The sequence below is a fragment of the Bombina bombina genome, chromosome 2, assembly GCF_027579735.1.
Source record: "Bombina bombina isolate aBomBom1 chromosome 2, aBomBom1.pri, whole genome shotgun sequence".
NCBI classification, from domain to species: domain Eukaryota; kingdom Metazoa; phylum Chordata; class Amphibia; order Anura; family Bombinatoridae; genus Bombina; species Bombina bombina.
In genome coordinates this window covers 39,310,564-39,325,197 of record NC_069500.1, presented here as the reverse complement: position 1 = coordinate 39,325,197, position 14,634 = coordinate 39,310,564, and the positions used below count along the sequence as shown (strand labels likewise).

General features: G+C 42.8%; 1 protein-coding gene across 1 annotated transcript in view; it reads right to left on the bottom strand.

The window, feature by feature from the left end:
- Nucleotides 1-12,108, bottom strand: part of UBAP2 (ubiquitin associated protein 2) — a 320,876-nt gene extending 308,768 nt beyond the window's left edge. Inside the window, exons 1-2 of the mRNA XM_053699654.1 lie at nucleotides 12,100-12,108; nucleotides 10,740-10,807 (exon numbers count right to left, since the gene is read on the bottom strand). Coding sequence (XP_053555629.1) covers nucleotides 10,740-10,807; nucleotides 12,100-12,108 — 77 coding nt within the window. The remainder of the gene's footprint in view (nucleotides 1-10,739; nucleotides 10,808-12,099) is intronic.
- Nucleotides 12,109-14,634: the final 2,526 nt, after the last annotated feature.

The window sequence follows — 14,634 nt, the reverse complement described above, 5'->3', positions numbered from 1 at the left end:
ATTGAGTTTTTGTTCCTTATTTTGACGAAAGGAACGAAAACGGTTAGAAGCCTTAGATTTACTATTAGGTTTTTTTATCCTGAGGCAGAAAAACTCCCTTTCCCCCAGTAACAGTTGAAATAGAATCCAACTGAGAACCAAATAAATTATTACCTTGGAAAGATAGTAATCTAGATTTAGATGTCATATCAGCATTCCAAGATTTAAGCCACAAAGCTCTTCTAGCTAATATAGCTAAAGACACGGATCTAACATTAATTTTGATAATATCAAAAATGGCATCACAAATAAAATGATTAGCATATTGCAGTAAGCGAATAATGCTGTCAGAATCTAATTCTTGTTGCGCTAAATTCTCCAACCAGAAAGTTGATGCAGCCGCAACATCAGCCAAAGAAATTGCAGGTCTGAGAAGATGACCAGAATATAAATAGGCTTTCCTTAGATAAGATTCAAGCTTCCTATCTAAAGGATCCTTAAAGGAAGTACTATCTTCCATAGGAATAGTGGTACGTTTATCAAGAGTAGAAATAGCCCCATCAACTTTGGGGATTTTTTCCCAAAACTCTATAGAATTTGCAGGTAAAGGATACAATTTTTTAAACCTTGAAGAAGGAATAAAAGAAGTACCTGGCGTATTCCATTTCTTAGAAATCATATCAGAAATAGCCTCAGGAATAAGAAAAACCCCTGGAGAAGCCACAGGAGGTTTAAAAACAGCATTTAAACATTTATTAGACTTAACGTCAAGAGGTCTGGTTACCTCAATATCCAAAGTAATTAACACCTCTTAATAAAGAACGCATATACTCTAATTTAAATAAATAAGTAGATTGGTCAGTGTCAATGTCTGAGGAAGGATCTTCTGTATCAGATCCTCAGAGGAGGATAAATTATTATGTTGTTGGTCATTTGAAATTTGATCAACTAAATGAGAAGTTTTAAAAACAAAATTTATGCTTACCTGATAAATTTATTTCTCTTGTGGTGTATCCAGTCCACGGGTTCATCCATTACATGCGGGATATTCTCCTTCCCAACAGGAAGCTGCAAGAGGACACCCACAGCAGAGCTGTCTATATAGCTCCTCCCCTAACTGCCACCCCAGTCATTCGACCGAAGACAAGCAAGAAAAAGGAGAAACTATAGGGTGCAGTGGTGACTGTAGTTTAAAAAAAAAAAAACACCTGCCTTAAAATGACAGGGCGGGCCGTGGACTGGATACACCACAAGAGAAAGAAATTTATCAGGTAAGCATAAATTTTGTTTTCTCTTGTAAGGTGTATCCAGTCTACGGGTTCATCCATTACTTGTGGGATACCAATACCAAAGCTTTAGGACAAGGATGAAGGGAGGGACAAGGCAGGAAACTTAAACGGAAGGCACCACTGCCTGTAAGACCGGTCTCCCAAAAATAGCCACCGAAGAAGCAAAAGTATCAAATTTATAGAATTTAGAAAAGGTATGAAGCGAAGACCAAGTCGCCACCTTACAAATCTGTTCAACAAAGGCCTCATGTTTAAAAGCTCATGTGGAAGCTACTGCTCTAGTAGAATGAGCTGTAATTCTTTCAGGAGGCTGCTGGCCAGCAGTCTCATAAGCTAAGCGAATTATGCTTCTTAGCCAAAAGGAAAGAGAAGTTGCTGAAGCCTTTTGGCCTCTCCTCTGTCCAGAATAGACAACAAACAAAGCAGATGTTTGACGAAAATCTTTCGTAGCTTGTAAATAAAACTTTAAAGCACGAACCACATCAAGATTGTGTAACAGACGTTCATTCTTTGAAAAAGGATTAAGACATAGGGAAGGAACAACAATCTCCTGATTGAAATTCTTATTAGATACCACCTTAGGCAGAAACCCAGGTTTGGTACGTAACACTACCTTATCTGCATGGAAAATCAGATAAGGGGAATCACACTGTAAAGCAGATAACTCCGAAACTCTTCGAGCCGAGGAGATAGCTACTAAAAATAGAACTTTCCAAGATAAAAGCTTAATATTTATGGAATGCAAAGGTTCAAACGGAACCCCTTGAAGAACTTTAAGAACTAAATTTAAACTCCATGGCGGAGCAACAGGTTTAAACACAGGCTTGATTCTAACTAACTAAAGCCTGACAAAACGCCTGAACGTCTGGAACCTCAGGAAGACGTTTGTGCAAAAGAATAGACATAGCAGAAATATGTCCCTTTAAGGAACTAGCTGACAATCCCTTCTCCAATCCTTCTTGGAGAAAGGATAATATCATAGGAATCCTGACCTTACTCCACGAGTAACCCTTGGATTCACACCAATGAAGATATTTACACCATATCTTATGATAGATTTTCCCAGTGACAGGCTTTCGAGCCTGAATTAAGGTATCAATGACTGATTCGGAAAAACCACGCTTTGATAGAATCAAGCGTTCAATCTCCAAGCAGTCAGACGCAGAGAAATTAGATTTGGATGTTTGAAGGAACCTTGAAGTAGAAGGTCCTGCCTTAGCGGCAGAGTCCATGGTGGAAAGGATGACATGTCCACCAGATCTGCATACCAAGTCCTGCGTGGCTATCAAGGGGCTATCAGGATCACCGAAGCTCTCTCTCCTGCTTGATCTTGGCAATCAGACGAGGAGGGAGCAGAGGAAACAGTAGAAATACATAAGCCAGGCTTAAGGACCAGGGCGCTGCTAGAGCATCTATCAGCGCTGCCTTGGGATCCCTGGACCTGGACCCGTAACAAGGAAGCTTGGCGTTCTGACGTGACGCCATGAGATCCAGTCCTGGTTTGCCCCATAGTTGAATCAACTGGGCAAATACCTCCGGATGGAGCTCCCACTCCCCCGGATGAAAAGTCTGCCGACTTAGAAAATTCACCTCCCAGTTCTCTACTCCTGGGATATGGATAGCTGAGAGATGGCAAGAGTGAACCTCTGCCCATAGAATTATCTTTGAAATCTCCAACATTGCCAGTGGGCTCCTTGTTCCCCCCTGATGGTTGATATACGCTACAGTCGTGATGTTGTCCGACTGAAATCTGATGAATCTGACCGCAGCTAGCTGAGGCCAAGCCTGAAGAGCATTGAATATCGCTCTTAGTTCCAGAATGTTTATCATAAGGAGGGCCTCCTCCTGAGTCCACGAACCCTGAGCCTTCAGGGAGTTCCAGACTGCACCCCAGCCCAGAAGGCTGACATCTGTCGTTACTATAGTCCATTCTGGCCTGCGGAAACTCATTCCCTTGGACAGATGGACCCGAGATAGCCACCAGAGAAGAGAATCCCTGGTCTCTTGATCCAGATTTAGTAGAGGGGACAAATCTGTGTAATCCCCATTCCACTGATTGAGCATGCAAAGTTGCAGTGGTCTGAGATGTAGGCGGGCAAACTGAACTATGTCCATTGCCGCTACCATTAATCCGATTACCTCCATACACTGAGCCACTGACGGACGAGAAATGGAATAAAGAGCACGGCAGGAAGTTAGAAGTTTTGACAACCTGACCTCTGTCAGAAAAATCTTCATTTCTACTGAATCTATCAGAGTTCCTAGGAAGGAAACTCTTGTGAGAGGTGAGAGAGAACTCTTTCCTTCGTTCACCTTCCACCCGTGAGACCTTAGGAAAGCCAGAACAATGTCCGTATGGGACCTGGCGATATGAAAAGTTGACGCCTGTATCAGGATGTCGTCTAGGTAAGGGGCTACTGCTATACCCCGCGGTCTTAGAACCGCCAGAAGGGACCCTAGAACCTCCGTAAAGATTCTTGGTGCCGTGGCTAACCCGAAGGGAAGAGCCACAAACTGGTATTGCCTGTCTAGGAAGGTGAACCTGAGAAACTGATGATGATCCCAGTGTATCGGAATATGTAGATAAGCATCCTTTAAATCCACGGTAGTCATATATTGACCCTCCTGGATCATAGGTAGGATGGTTCGAATAGTCTCCATCTTGAAGGATGGGACCCTGAGAAATTTGTTTAGGATCTTGTGATCCAAGATTGGTCTGAAAGTTCCCTCTTTTTTGGGAACTATAAACAGATTTGAATAGTAGCCCTGCCCCGGTTCCTCCTTTGGAACTGGGTGGATCACTCCCATAACTAGTAGGTCTTTAACGCAATGTAAGAATGCCTCTCTTTATCTGGTTTGCAGATCATTGTGAGAGATGAAATCTCCCCTTTGGAGATGAAGCTTTGAAATCCAGAAGATATACCTGGGAAACAATCTCCAGAGCCCAGGGATCCTGGACGTCTCTTGCCCAAGCCTGGGCGAAGAAAGAAAGTCTGCCCCCCACTAGATCCGGTCCCGGATCGGGGGCTACTCCTTCATGCTGTCTTAGAGGCAGCAGCAGGCTTTTTGGCCTGTTTCCCCTTGTTCCAAGCCTGGTTAGGTCTCCAGACAGGCTTGGACTGGGCAAAATTTCCCTCTTGTTTTGTAGAAGAGGAAGATGAAACTGCGCCACTCTTGAAGTTTCGAAAGGAACGAAAATTAGTCTGTTTGGTCCTTAACTTGGTCCTGGGGAAGGGCGTGGCCTTTTCCTCCAGTAATATCAGAAATGATCTCCTTCAGTCCAGGCCCAAATAGGGTCTGCCCTTTGAAGGGGATCTTGAGAAGTTTAGACTTTGAAGGGGATAAGCTGACCAGGATTGAAGCCATAGCGCCCTACGTGCCTGAATGGCAAAACCTGAATTTTTAGCCGTTAGCTTGGTTAAATGAAAAACGGCATTAGAAAAAAATGAATTGGCTAACTTAAGAGCTTTAAGCCCGTCAAGGATATCATCCAACGGGGTCTCTACCTGTAAAGACTCCTCCAGAGACTCGAACCAGAAAGTCGCTGCAGCAGTGACTGGGGCAATGCATGCAAGAGGCTGGAGAATAAAACCTTGTTGTATAAAGATTTTCTTAAGGAAACCCTCTAATTTCTTATCCATAGGATCTAGGAAAGCACAACTGTCCTCGACAGGAATAGTTGTACGCTTAGCTAGGGTAGAGACTGCTCCCTCCACCTTAGGGACCGTCTGCCACAAGTCCCCGTGTAGTGGCATCTATAGGAAACATTTTCTTAAAACCAGGAGGGGGAGAGAACGGCACACCTGGTCTATCCCATTCCTTAGTAATAATTTCTGAAAACCTCTTAGGGATTGGAAAAACATCAGTGTAAACAGGCACTGCAAAGTATTTGTCCATTTTACACAATTTCTCTGGGACTATAATAGTGTCACAGTCATCCAGAGTCGCTAAAACCTCCCTGAGCAACACGCGGAGGTGTTCAAGCTTAAATTTAAATGCTGTCATTTCAGAGTCAGACTGAAGTAACGCCTTCCCTGAATCAGAGAAGTCACCCACATATAGAAGCTCTCCTGCTTCAACTTCTGCACATTGTGATGGTATATCAGACATAGCTACTAAAGCGTCAGAGAGCTCTGTATTTGTTCTAGCCCCATAGCTGTCTCACTTTCCTTGTAACCCTGGCAGTTTGGACAATACCACTGTGAGGGTATGATTCATGACTGCCGCCATGTCTTGTAAAGTAAACGCATTGGACGCGCCAGATGTACTTGGCATCCCTTGAGCGGGAGTTATAGGTTCTGACACGTGGGGAGAGCTAGATGGCATAACCTCCCTTATGTCAGTCTCAGAAACCTCAGGTGATAAATCTTTAAAAGCCATAATATGGTCTTTATAACTTATAGAAAGATCAGTGCATTTGGTACACATTCTAAGAGGGGGTTCCACAATGGCTTCTAAACATAATGAACAAGGAGTTTCCTCTATGTCAGGCATGTTTAACAGACTAGTAATGAGACCAGCAAGCTTGGAAAACACTTTAATAAATGTGAAAAAAGCAATAATAAAAAACGGTACTGTGCCTTTAAGAGGAAAAAACTACCACATAAACTGCAAAACAGTGAAAAAAAGTAGTAAACTCTACGAAATTTTTACAGTGTGTATAAGGGACTAAAGCAGCATTGCACCCACTTGCAAATGGATGATTAACCCCTCAGGCCCAAAAACAAATTAGAAAAACATTAAACCTGTTAAACAGTCAAACACACTGCCACAGCTCTGCTGTGGCTCCTACCTGCCCTTAAAAACGATTTTTGCAGGAACAAAACCCTCTATAGAGGTCCTATAAGCCAGAGGACTCCTTCAGGGAAGCTGGATGTCTCAGACTGAAAACGAAAATAGGCCCCTCCCACCATGCACTCAAAGTCAGAGGGCCTTAAAAAAAAATACTCCTAGGAGTAATATAACAAGCCATGTGGAAACTAGGCCCCAAATAAAGATTTATCACCCTCAGAGAAAAAAAGTTTTTATTTATAAATCATGCAAACGTTTTTACACTAAGTAATATAGGTATTAACATGAATGTTATCCCTTTTTGCAAGCATGATCACTGTATAAGGCTTACCTTAAATATACCAGGCACTGTCAGCATTTTCTAGACCTTACCTCTCTAGAAAAAAATATACTGAACATACCTCAAAGCAGGCAATCTGCAGACCGTCCCCCCAACTGAAGCTTTCTTTCCATACTCTTCAGTTATGTGTGAGAACAGCAATGGACCTTAGTTACAAACCGCTAAGATCATCAAACCTCCAGGCAGAAGTCTTCTTCCAATTTCTGCCTGAGAGTAAAAACAGTACAACGCCGGTACCGTTTAAAAATAACAAACTTTTGATTGAAGGTAAAAACTACACTAAGTCACCACATCTCTCTTGATACTTTCCTTTCTTGTCAAGAGCTGCAAGAGAATGACTAGGGGTGGCAGTTAGGGGAAGAGCTATATAGACAGCTCTGCTGTGGGTGTCCTCTTGCAGCTTCCTGTTGGGAAGGAGAATATCCCACAAGTAATGGATGAACCCGTGGACTGGATACATCTTTACAAGAGAAAGACCTTTTACCTTTATTAGAAGGTGGAAATGCAGACAAAGCCTTCTGGATAGAATCAGAAACTAATTCTTTAAAATTCATAGGTATATCATGTACATTAGAAGTTGAAGGAACTGCAACTGGCAACGTACTATTACTGATGGACACATTATCTGCATGTAAAAGTTTATCATGACAACTATTACAAATGACATTCAGCGAAATAATTTCCACAATCTTACAACTAATGCACTAAGCTTTGGTAGAACCGATGTCAGGCAGCAATGTTCCAGCAGAAACTTCTGAGGCAGGGTCAGATTGAGACCTCTTGCAAAATGTAAAAGAAAAAACAACATATAAAGCAAAATTATCAATTTCCTTATATGACAGTTTCAGGAATGGGAAAAAAAATGCAAATAGCATAGCCCTCTGATAGAGAAAAAGGCAAGAGGCAAACATCAATGGGGTATTAAAATAATGAAAATGTTTGGCGCCAAGTATGACGCACAACGTAACTGAAAACTTTTTTGGCGCCAATAATAACCGTAAATGACACACTCGCGTCACTAATGACGCAACCATGTGTAAGGCTAGTTGACGCCGGAAATGACGAAGTTGCGTCAGACGTATTTTTCGCGCCAAAAAAAAATCCTACCTAAAAAGAATGACGCAATAAAGTCTAGCATTTGGCACACACGCGGGCCTAATAACGCCCGCAATTTGCAAGAAAGTAGTCAATTGAAAAAAGAGACACATTTTTTTAAGAAATCTTTTTCTTACCTGGGGTTATTTTCCCCAAATATGAAACGGACAGTCTGCAGAAGGAAATACATGGACCTGACTCATGGCAAATGTAAGTACAATACATATATTTAGAACTTAAAATAAATGCATAAAGTGCCAAACCATAGCTGGGGTGTCTTAAGTAATAAAAAACATACTTACCAAAAGACACCCATCCACATATAGCAGATAGCCAAACCAGTACAGAAACAGTTATCAGTAGAGGTAATGGTAAATTGAGAGTATATCATCGATCTGAAAAGGGAGGTAGGAGATGAATCTCTACGACCGATAACAGAGAACCTATGAAATAGACCCCCATTAGGGAAATCATCGTATTTAATACGTGATACTCCCTTCACGTCCCTCTGTCATTCACTGCACTCTGAGAGGAATCGGGCTTCAACAATGCTGAGAAGCGCATATCAACGTAGAAATCTTAGCACAAACTTACTTCACCACCTCCATAGGAGGCAAAGTTTGTAAAACTGAATTGTGGGTGTGGTGAGGGGTGTATTTATAGGCATTTGAGGTTTGGGAAACTTTGCCCCTCCTGGTAGGATTGTATATCCCATACGTCACTAGCTCATGGACTCTTGCCAATTACATGAAAGAAATATTTCTTAATGTTTATTTTCCCCAAATATGAAACTGACAGTCTGCAAAAAGGAAATACATGAACCTGACTCATGGCAAAAATAAGTACAATACATATATTAAGTACTTTATATTAATGCATAAAGTGCCAAACCATAGCTGAGGTGTCTTAAGTAACAAAAACATACTTACCGAAAGACACCCATCCACATATAGCAGATATCCAAACCAGTACTGAAACAGTTATCAGTAGAGGTAATGGTATATGAGAGTATATTGTCGATCTGAAAGGGAGATAGGAGATGAATCTCTACGACCGATAACAGAGAACCTATGAAATAGATCTCCCGTGAGGAAAACCATTGCATTCAATAGGTGATACTCCCTTCACATCCCTCTGCAATTCGCTGTACTCTGAGAGGAATCGGCCTTCAAAATGCTGAGAAGTGCATGTCAACGTAGAAATCTTAGCACAAAAACTTACTTCACCACCTCCATAGGAGGCAAAGTTTGTAAAACTGAATTGTGGGTGTGGTGAGGGGTGCATTTATAGGCATTTTGAGGTTTGGGAAACTTTGCCCCTCCTGGTAGGATTGTATATCCCATACGTCACTAGCTCATGGACTCTTGGCAATTACATGAAAGAAAGTCCTAATCTCTCCTCATCCCCAGTGCCTGCTAATAAGGTGTTGTCTAGATTGTTACACCCCTACCAATAGGAGTTTCTAAGTCGCATAAATAAAAGTACTTCACTTCTTCTGAGATCTTATTCCCTTCAGACCCAGAATAAAAAGTCAGCACTTACCTTTAAAATCTGCCCGACAGCAGGGCAGCTCAGCAGGTTTAGGAGGACCTCTCCCTCCCATAGCCCTGTGGATAAAGATAAAGCCTGAATCATCTTACTTATCAGAATTAGGGCAGCTTCAATGTATGGGAGGTGCAGTGAGAATTATGTCCCACAAGTTCCCATTGCTCTAAAGCCACCAATAGCTCTACTGTAGAGACTGATATGGACTACGGCTACACCCTAGACAAAGCAGCACACTGGTACTACTTTAAAAATAATAAACTCTTGATTGAAGAATCTAAAACTAACACCTCACTTTACCTCTTACTATCACCAACGTAGGCAAAGAGAATGACTGGAGTGGGAGGGAAGGGAGGAGCTATATATAGCAGCTCTGCTGTGGTGCTCTTTGCCTCCTCCTGCTGACCAGGAGGTGAATATCCCACAAGGATGAAATCCGTGGACTCATTGTGTCTTTAAAAAGAAATAAGGCTTTTAAAGAAAAGAATACAGTCCCTACAGTCAAACATGGTGGAGGTTCACTGATGTTTTGGAGTTGCTTTGCTGCTTCAAGCACTGGATATCTTGACTGTGTGCATGGCATTATGAAATCTGAAGACTACCATAGAATTCTGTGGTGCAATGTAGGACCCAGTATCAGAAAATTGGGTCTCCGTCAGAGGTCATGTGTATTACAGCAGGACAATGACCCAAAGTCAAAAAGCACCCAGAAATGGTTTAAGACAAAGCTCTGGAGAGTAAGGAACTGGCCAGCAATGAGTCCAGATCTCAATCCCATAGAGCACCTGTGGAGAGCTCTCAAAAAGCAGTTGGGAAAAGGAACCTTTCCAATCTGAGAACACTGCAGCAGTTGGTGAAAGAAGAGAGGGGTCCAAAATTCCAGTAGAGAGGCGTAAGAAACTAATTGATGGTTACAGGAAGCGATTGATTTCAGTTATTTTTTTCCAAGGGGTGTGCTACCAGCAAACAATTTATGTATATATCATGGCGTTTGCAATTAAAATTGAAATAAACAAGGTTATAAATAGTGTGTTTTCACCTAAACTCTAAAGTAAAAAAAAAGGGGTTGTCCTCAAATAAATAATGCGCCCTCTTATAGTTAAGGAACTTTAATCTGCACATAGGGGTTCCCATGGGCCTCTATTCAAATAAACATTTATTCAGACCAGATGATAACCACAGGGATCATCTGGCTTATAAAAAAACTTATAAAGGGACTGAAGCCTTTTGAAGGCTTGTTTGTTATAAGTGTGTGCAACTGTTAAGTATGTTTTAATTTTTTTTTATTTATTGTGCTTCAATAAACCCAAGACACACACCATTTGAATGAGCAGCCGATTGCCTTTTAAATGGTGGATTTAGTTTTTTTTCAGGGATTAAGGAGAGCTGGTTGAGGGGGAGCTTCCTTTAACCAGCATCTCTTCTGGACTTCAGGGGGTTTGATGATGTCATAGGCATTCCTGGATTACCCCAGCAATGTCAGACAACTACACCACCAGGGATGAAGAAGCAAGTGCAAAAGAGAATAAAAGTGCTACCCCCAACCTATAACATCACAATTTTACTAAATAAATACACATAAGGGGTTAAACCAGTCAACATTTGTTAACAATTCAAGGGTTAATTTGTACAACATGATTAATATGCCACAAAGCATGAAGTATTGTTATTCAGCATGTGGTGAAGCAAGAGCAACTCACCTTTGACCCGGCGTGATATGGTTCTCTGTAGGAACAGAAGATGCAGTGAAAACCTTTGTTTCTGAAAGCTATATTGATAAAAATAAAAAAATAAATCCCATCAGAAAGATTTTTGAAACTCCCGTGCAGTAAGGTGAATTAGACCAACTGATCATACTATTTAAAAAGTTTACCTAATGAATGAAAATGTAAAATATTTGGTTGCAAAACAGAATTTATGCTTACCTGATAAATTACTTTCTCCAACGGTGTGTCCGGTCCACGGCGTCATCCTTACTTGTGGGAATATCTCTTCCCCAACAGGAAATGGCAAAGAGTCCCAGCAAAGCTGGCCATATAGTCCCTCCTAGGCTCCGCCCACCCCAGTCATTCGACAGACTGACAGGAGGAAAAATATAGGAGAAACCATATGGTACCGTGGTGACTGTAGTTAGAGAAAATAATTCATCAGACCTGATTAAAAAACCAGGGTGGGGGGGCGGAGCTTAGCCACGCAGGCGAATGGCTGTGTACTGAAAAGCTCCTGAATTCTTTGGCAGTACATGAACATAAAAAAGGCATTTCCCTAACCTTTTTACCATAATTTATGAGGGACAACCTGGCTCAACATCCTGCCTGACAGAACATTATCACTTTAGCCTACCCGCCTTGTTATATATTGTAAAAGTTGCGAGAGCATCAGAGGATCGCATCTGGAACTGAGCTTGAGGCCTTTGACACCGGAGGTGCCGCAGCTCATATTGGCTACTGCCTCTCTACCCGGAGCTCTAGGATACCGCACGGACTTAGGAGAGGAGCGCGGAGAGGTCCATAGGCGGCCACAGCAGCTAGGTGAGGAATTTACACCACCATTTGCACCAGCCACGTGACCGCACTACACAAGATCCGCCGCTCACGGCATATACATAGGCCCAAGCTCAGACCTCAAAATTACCTGTGCGCGAGGATTGTGCTCCTTGAGCTGCTCTTACATCCAGCTAAGACCCACTCTGCCCGCACTGATGCCTTCATAGAAGGCCGAGCTGAAGTGTTTTTCCTGGCCTCCACCCTGACAGTGCACGAGTGGGGCGGCGGCCTCGCCAGCAAACTTCACTATCACCCAAAATTAGCACCGCAGTCACTCCTCACTAAGTATAGACCCAGCATAATCTGGGACCTGATAAAAGTTTAACATCCCCTTAACACAGGAGGTGAGAGAAGTGAGGGGTACTGGGAATCATTCAGGGAGACATAGGGTCTGGAACAAAAAGAAGAATAAAAATAAGGTGAAGGGACAAAACAAAAAGACACAACAAGAGAGTCATAACACAAATAAAAAGTGATAAAGACAACATAATAAAAATATCCCAGACAAAGGTACACAGCCCATTCTGTGTACCAATAGCGCAGGCAGGTAGATAGATCCAGCAATTATACCCCTCCAGGCTGGGACTCACTCAGATATGCCTTGCAAGAAAAACATAAATAAAATTGAAAAAGGCACACCAACTCGCACTTTGAGTGACTACCTAAAACAAGCTGATCATAACATCACGGAGGCCACGGGCAGCCTAGAACCCCCTCAGTGCACAACTCAGCCACTCCTCCAAATTGCAGACATGCAAACGACACAGCATATTACAAAAGAGGACTTGCAACACCTCTCCTCCAAAGAGGACATTAGAAACGCAGTGAAAGAAATGCGAGACATGTTTAATGACCTCAAGAAAGACATCAACTCACTAGATACCAGATTGACACACTCAGAGACTAAACAAGCTGAAACCACTACGTCAGTCACGCAAATGCAATTGGAAATTCAGCAGCAGTCAGAAACCATACAAATTCTATCTGACAAGTTAGAAGATTTGGACAATAGGGGCCGCCGCAATAATCTTAGATTCAGAGGTGTATCCGAAACAATACACCCTCCAGCAATCGAGGGTTACCTGCAAAGTCTGTTTCGTACACTTAAAAACACTCCAATGTCCCCTGACCTGCCACTGGAACGTGCCCACAGGGCATTGCGGGCCAGACCGCCTCCTAAAGCACCTCCTAGAGACATAATAGTACGCTTTTTAAATTTTAAAGACAAAGAGGAAATACTCCAGTGTGCACGCACCAAGCAGCCAATCCAGCATGCAGGCGAGGTTTTACAGATTTTTTCTGACCTTTCACCAACCACCTTGCTAAAAAGAAGGGAATTGACCCCCATCACAGCGAGGCTAAGAGCTCACAAGATTCCATACCGCTGGGGCTTTCCTGTTTCAATAATTGCCACACGAAACAACAAAACAGTAATTCATCGCCCCGGATCAGATGTCCAAGCCTTCTTGGCCGGCCTCTCGGTGGAGGATGACACGCCTCCGCGGGGTGCTGACTTGGAGGCCTCCGCCTCGGCTCCCTGACGGAGCGGAGGGTCTCAACTTTTGCCACCAGATGTGACGGATAGTCACGATAAATGAAGCAGTCCACCCAGTATCCTTTTTGTGTTTTTGAACCGGGGGGCAACTGTCTCTCTCCACCTTGGGTCTTGTAGAACATAATGGCCTTTGACCTGACAGTATTTTCACGGACTTCCTAGGTCTGATCTGCATATACCTTGGGTCTACTATACAAAAAAAAAAAAAAAAAAAAAATCACATAAAAATGTCTACACACATGTTGCTCCTGATGGGCGGTTGTTATTGTATGTATGCATGTATCCGTTGCCCGGGCCTCCGGCACGGGACACTTTAGGTTTCCATGTTGATGTTTAAAACTGTTTGTATTTTGTACTGTTAGGCACTCTCTTACCGAATATAATGCAACAAATTGCCATGTTCTCCATGTCCCTCCTTTCCCCCCCCTACCCTCTGCCCTATTTCCCTTTCCTCACCTTCTCCCTCTCCTCCCCTTTTTCTCCCTCCTCCTTCCCTCCCCTTCCTCTCTTCCTTCCCCCCCCCTCTCTTTTTTTTTTTTTTTTTTTTTTTTTTTTTTTTTTTTTTTTTTTTTTTTTTTTTTCCTTCCCCTCTTTCTCCCTTTCCTCCCCATTCCCCCCTTCCCCTCTTTTATTCACCCTTCTCCCGTCTCTCCCTTTCCCATTGTCCTCCTTGTTCCCCTCCTTTTCCCCTTAAGCCAGACCTAAGACATTACCATAGTAGGAGATTTTACACATCCTGGATAAATTTCATAAAGTAACAAAGATTAGATTTGCCAAGGTAGTGCGCTCCCTTCTCTGTCTCTCCTCATGCTGGAGTGGTTTAACATGGCGACTTGCGTAGTCGCCGATATAGAGAAACTCTCGAATAAGTGATCTTTGCCCGTGTCCCCAGCAGAGGAGACTTTATATGCACATGTTACTGTTTAAAACTGTTTGTGTTTTACACTGTTAGACTCTATCTTAATGAATATACTGTAACAAATAGCCTTGTTTCCTCATATCCTCCCTTCTTTCTCGCTCTTCCCCTCCTCCCCTTCTCCCCTCCTCCCCTTCTCCCCTCCTCCCTCCACCTCCCTTTCCCCTCCCCTTTCCTTCCCCTTCCCCCTTCACCTTATTTCTCCCCCTCCTTCCTCCCCTTCTCCTCCCTCCCCTCCCCTGCCTCTCCTTCCCCTCCTCCACCCCCTTTCCTTCTGACTCCTCCCTCCCACCATTTTTTCCTCTCCCCTCCAATTTGTCCTCCTTTTCCCCTCCTCCTTTACCCATGAAGGTATGCCTAATACAATACCAGGGCGCGGGATTCCTTACGCCCAGGAAATATTTCATGATGTAATAAAGATTGTACTTGCCAAAGGATTACTTTCCCTTCTCTACCTCTACTTCTGCTCGAGTAGCTTCTCTTAGCGTCTTGTGCAGTTGTTGTTTTCTTCTTTATAGAGGTCTTCTTTCCTTTATTCTTGAACGCTATTTACTTTTCTCTTCTGGTGCCTGAATAAT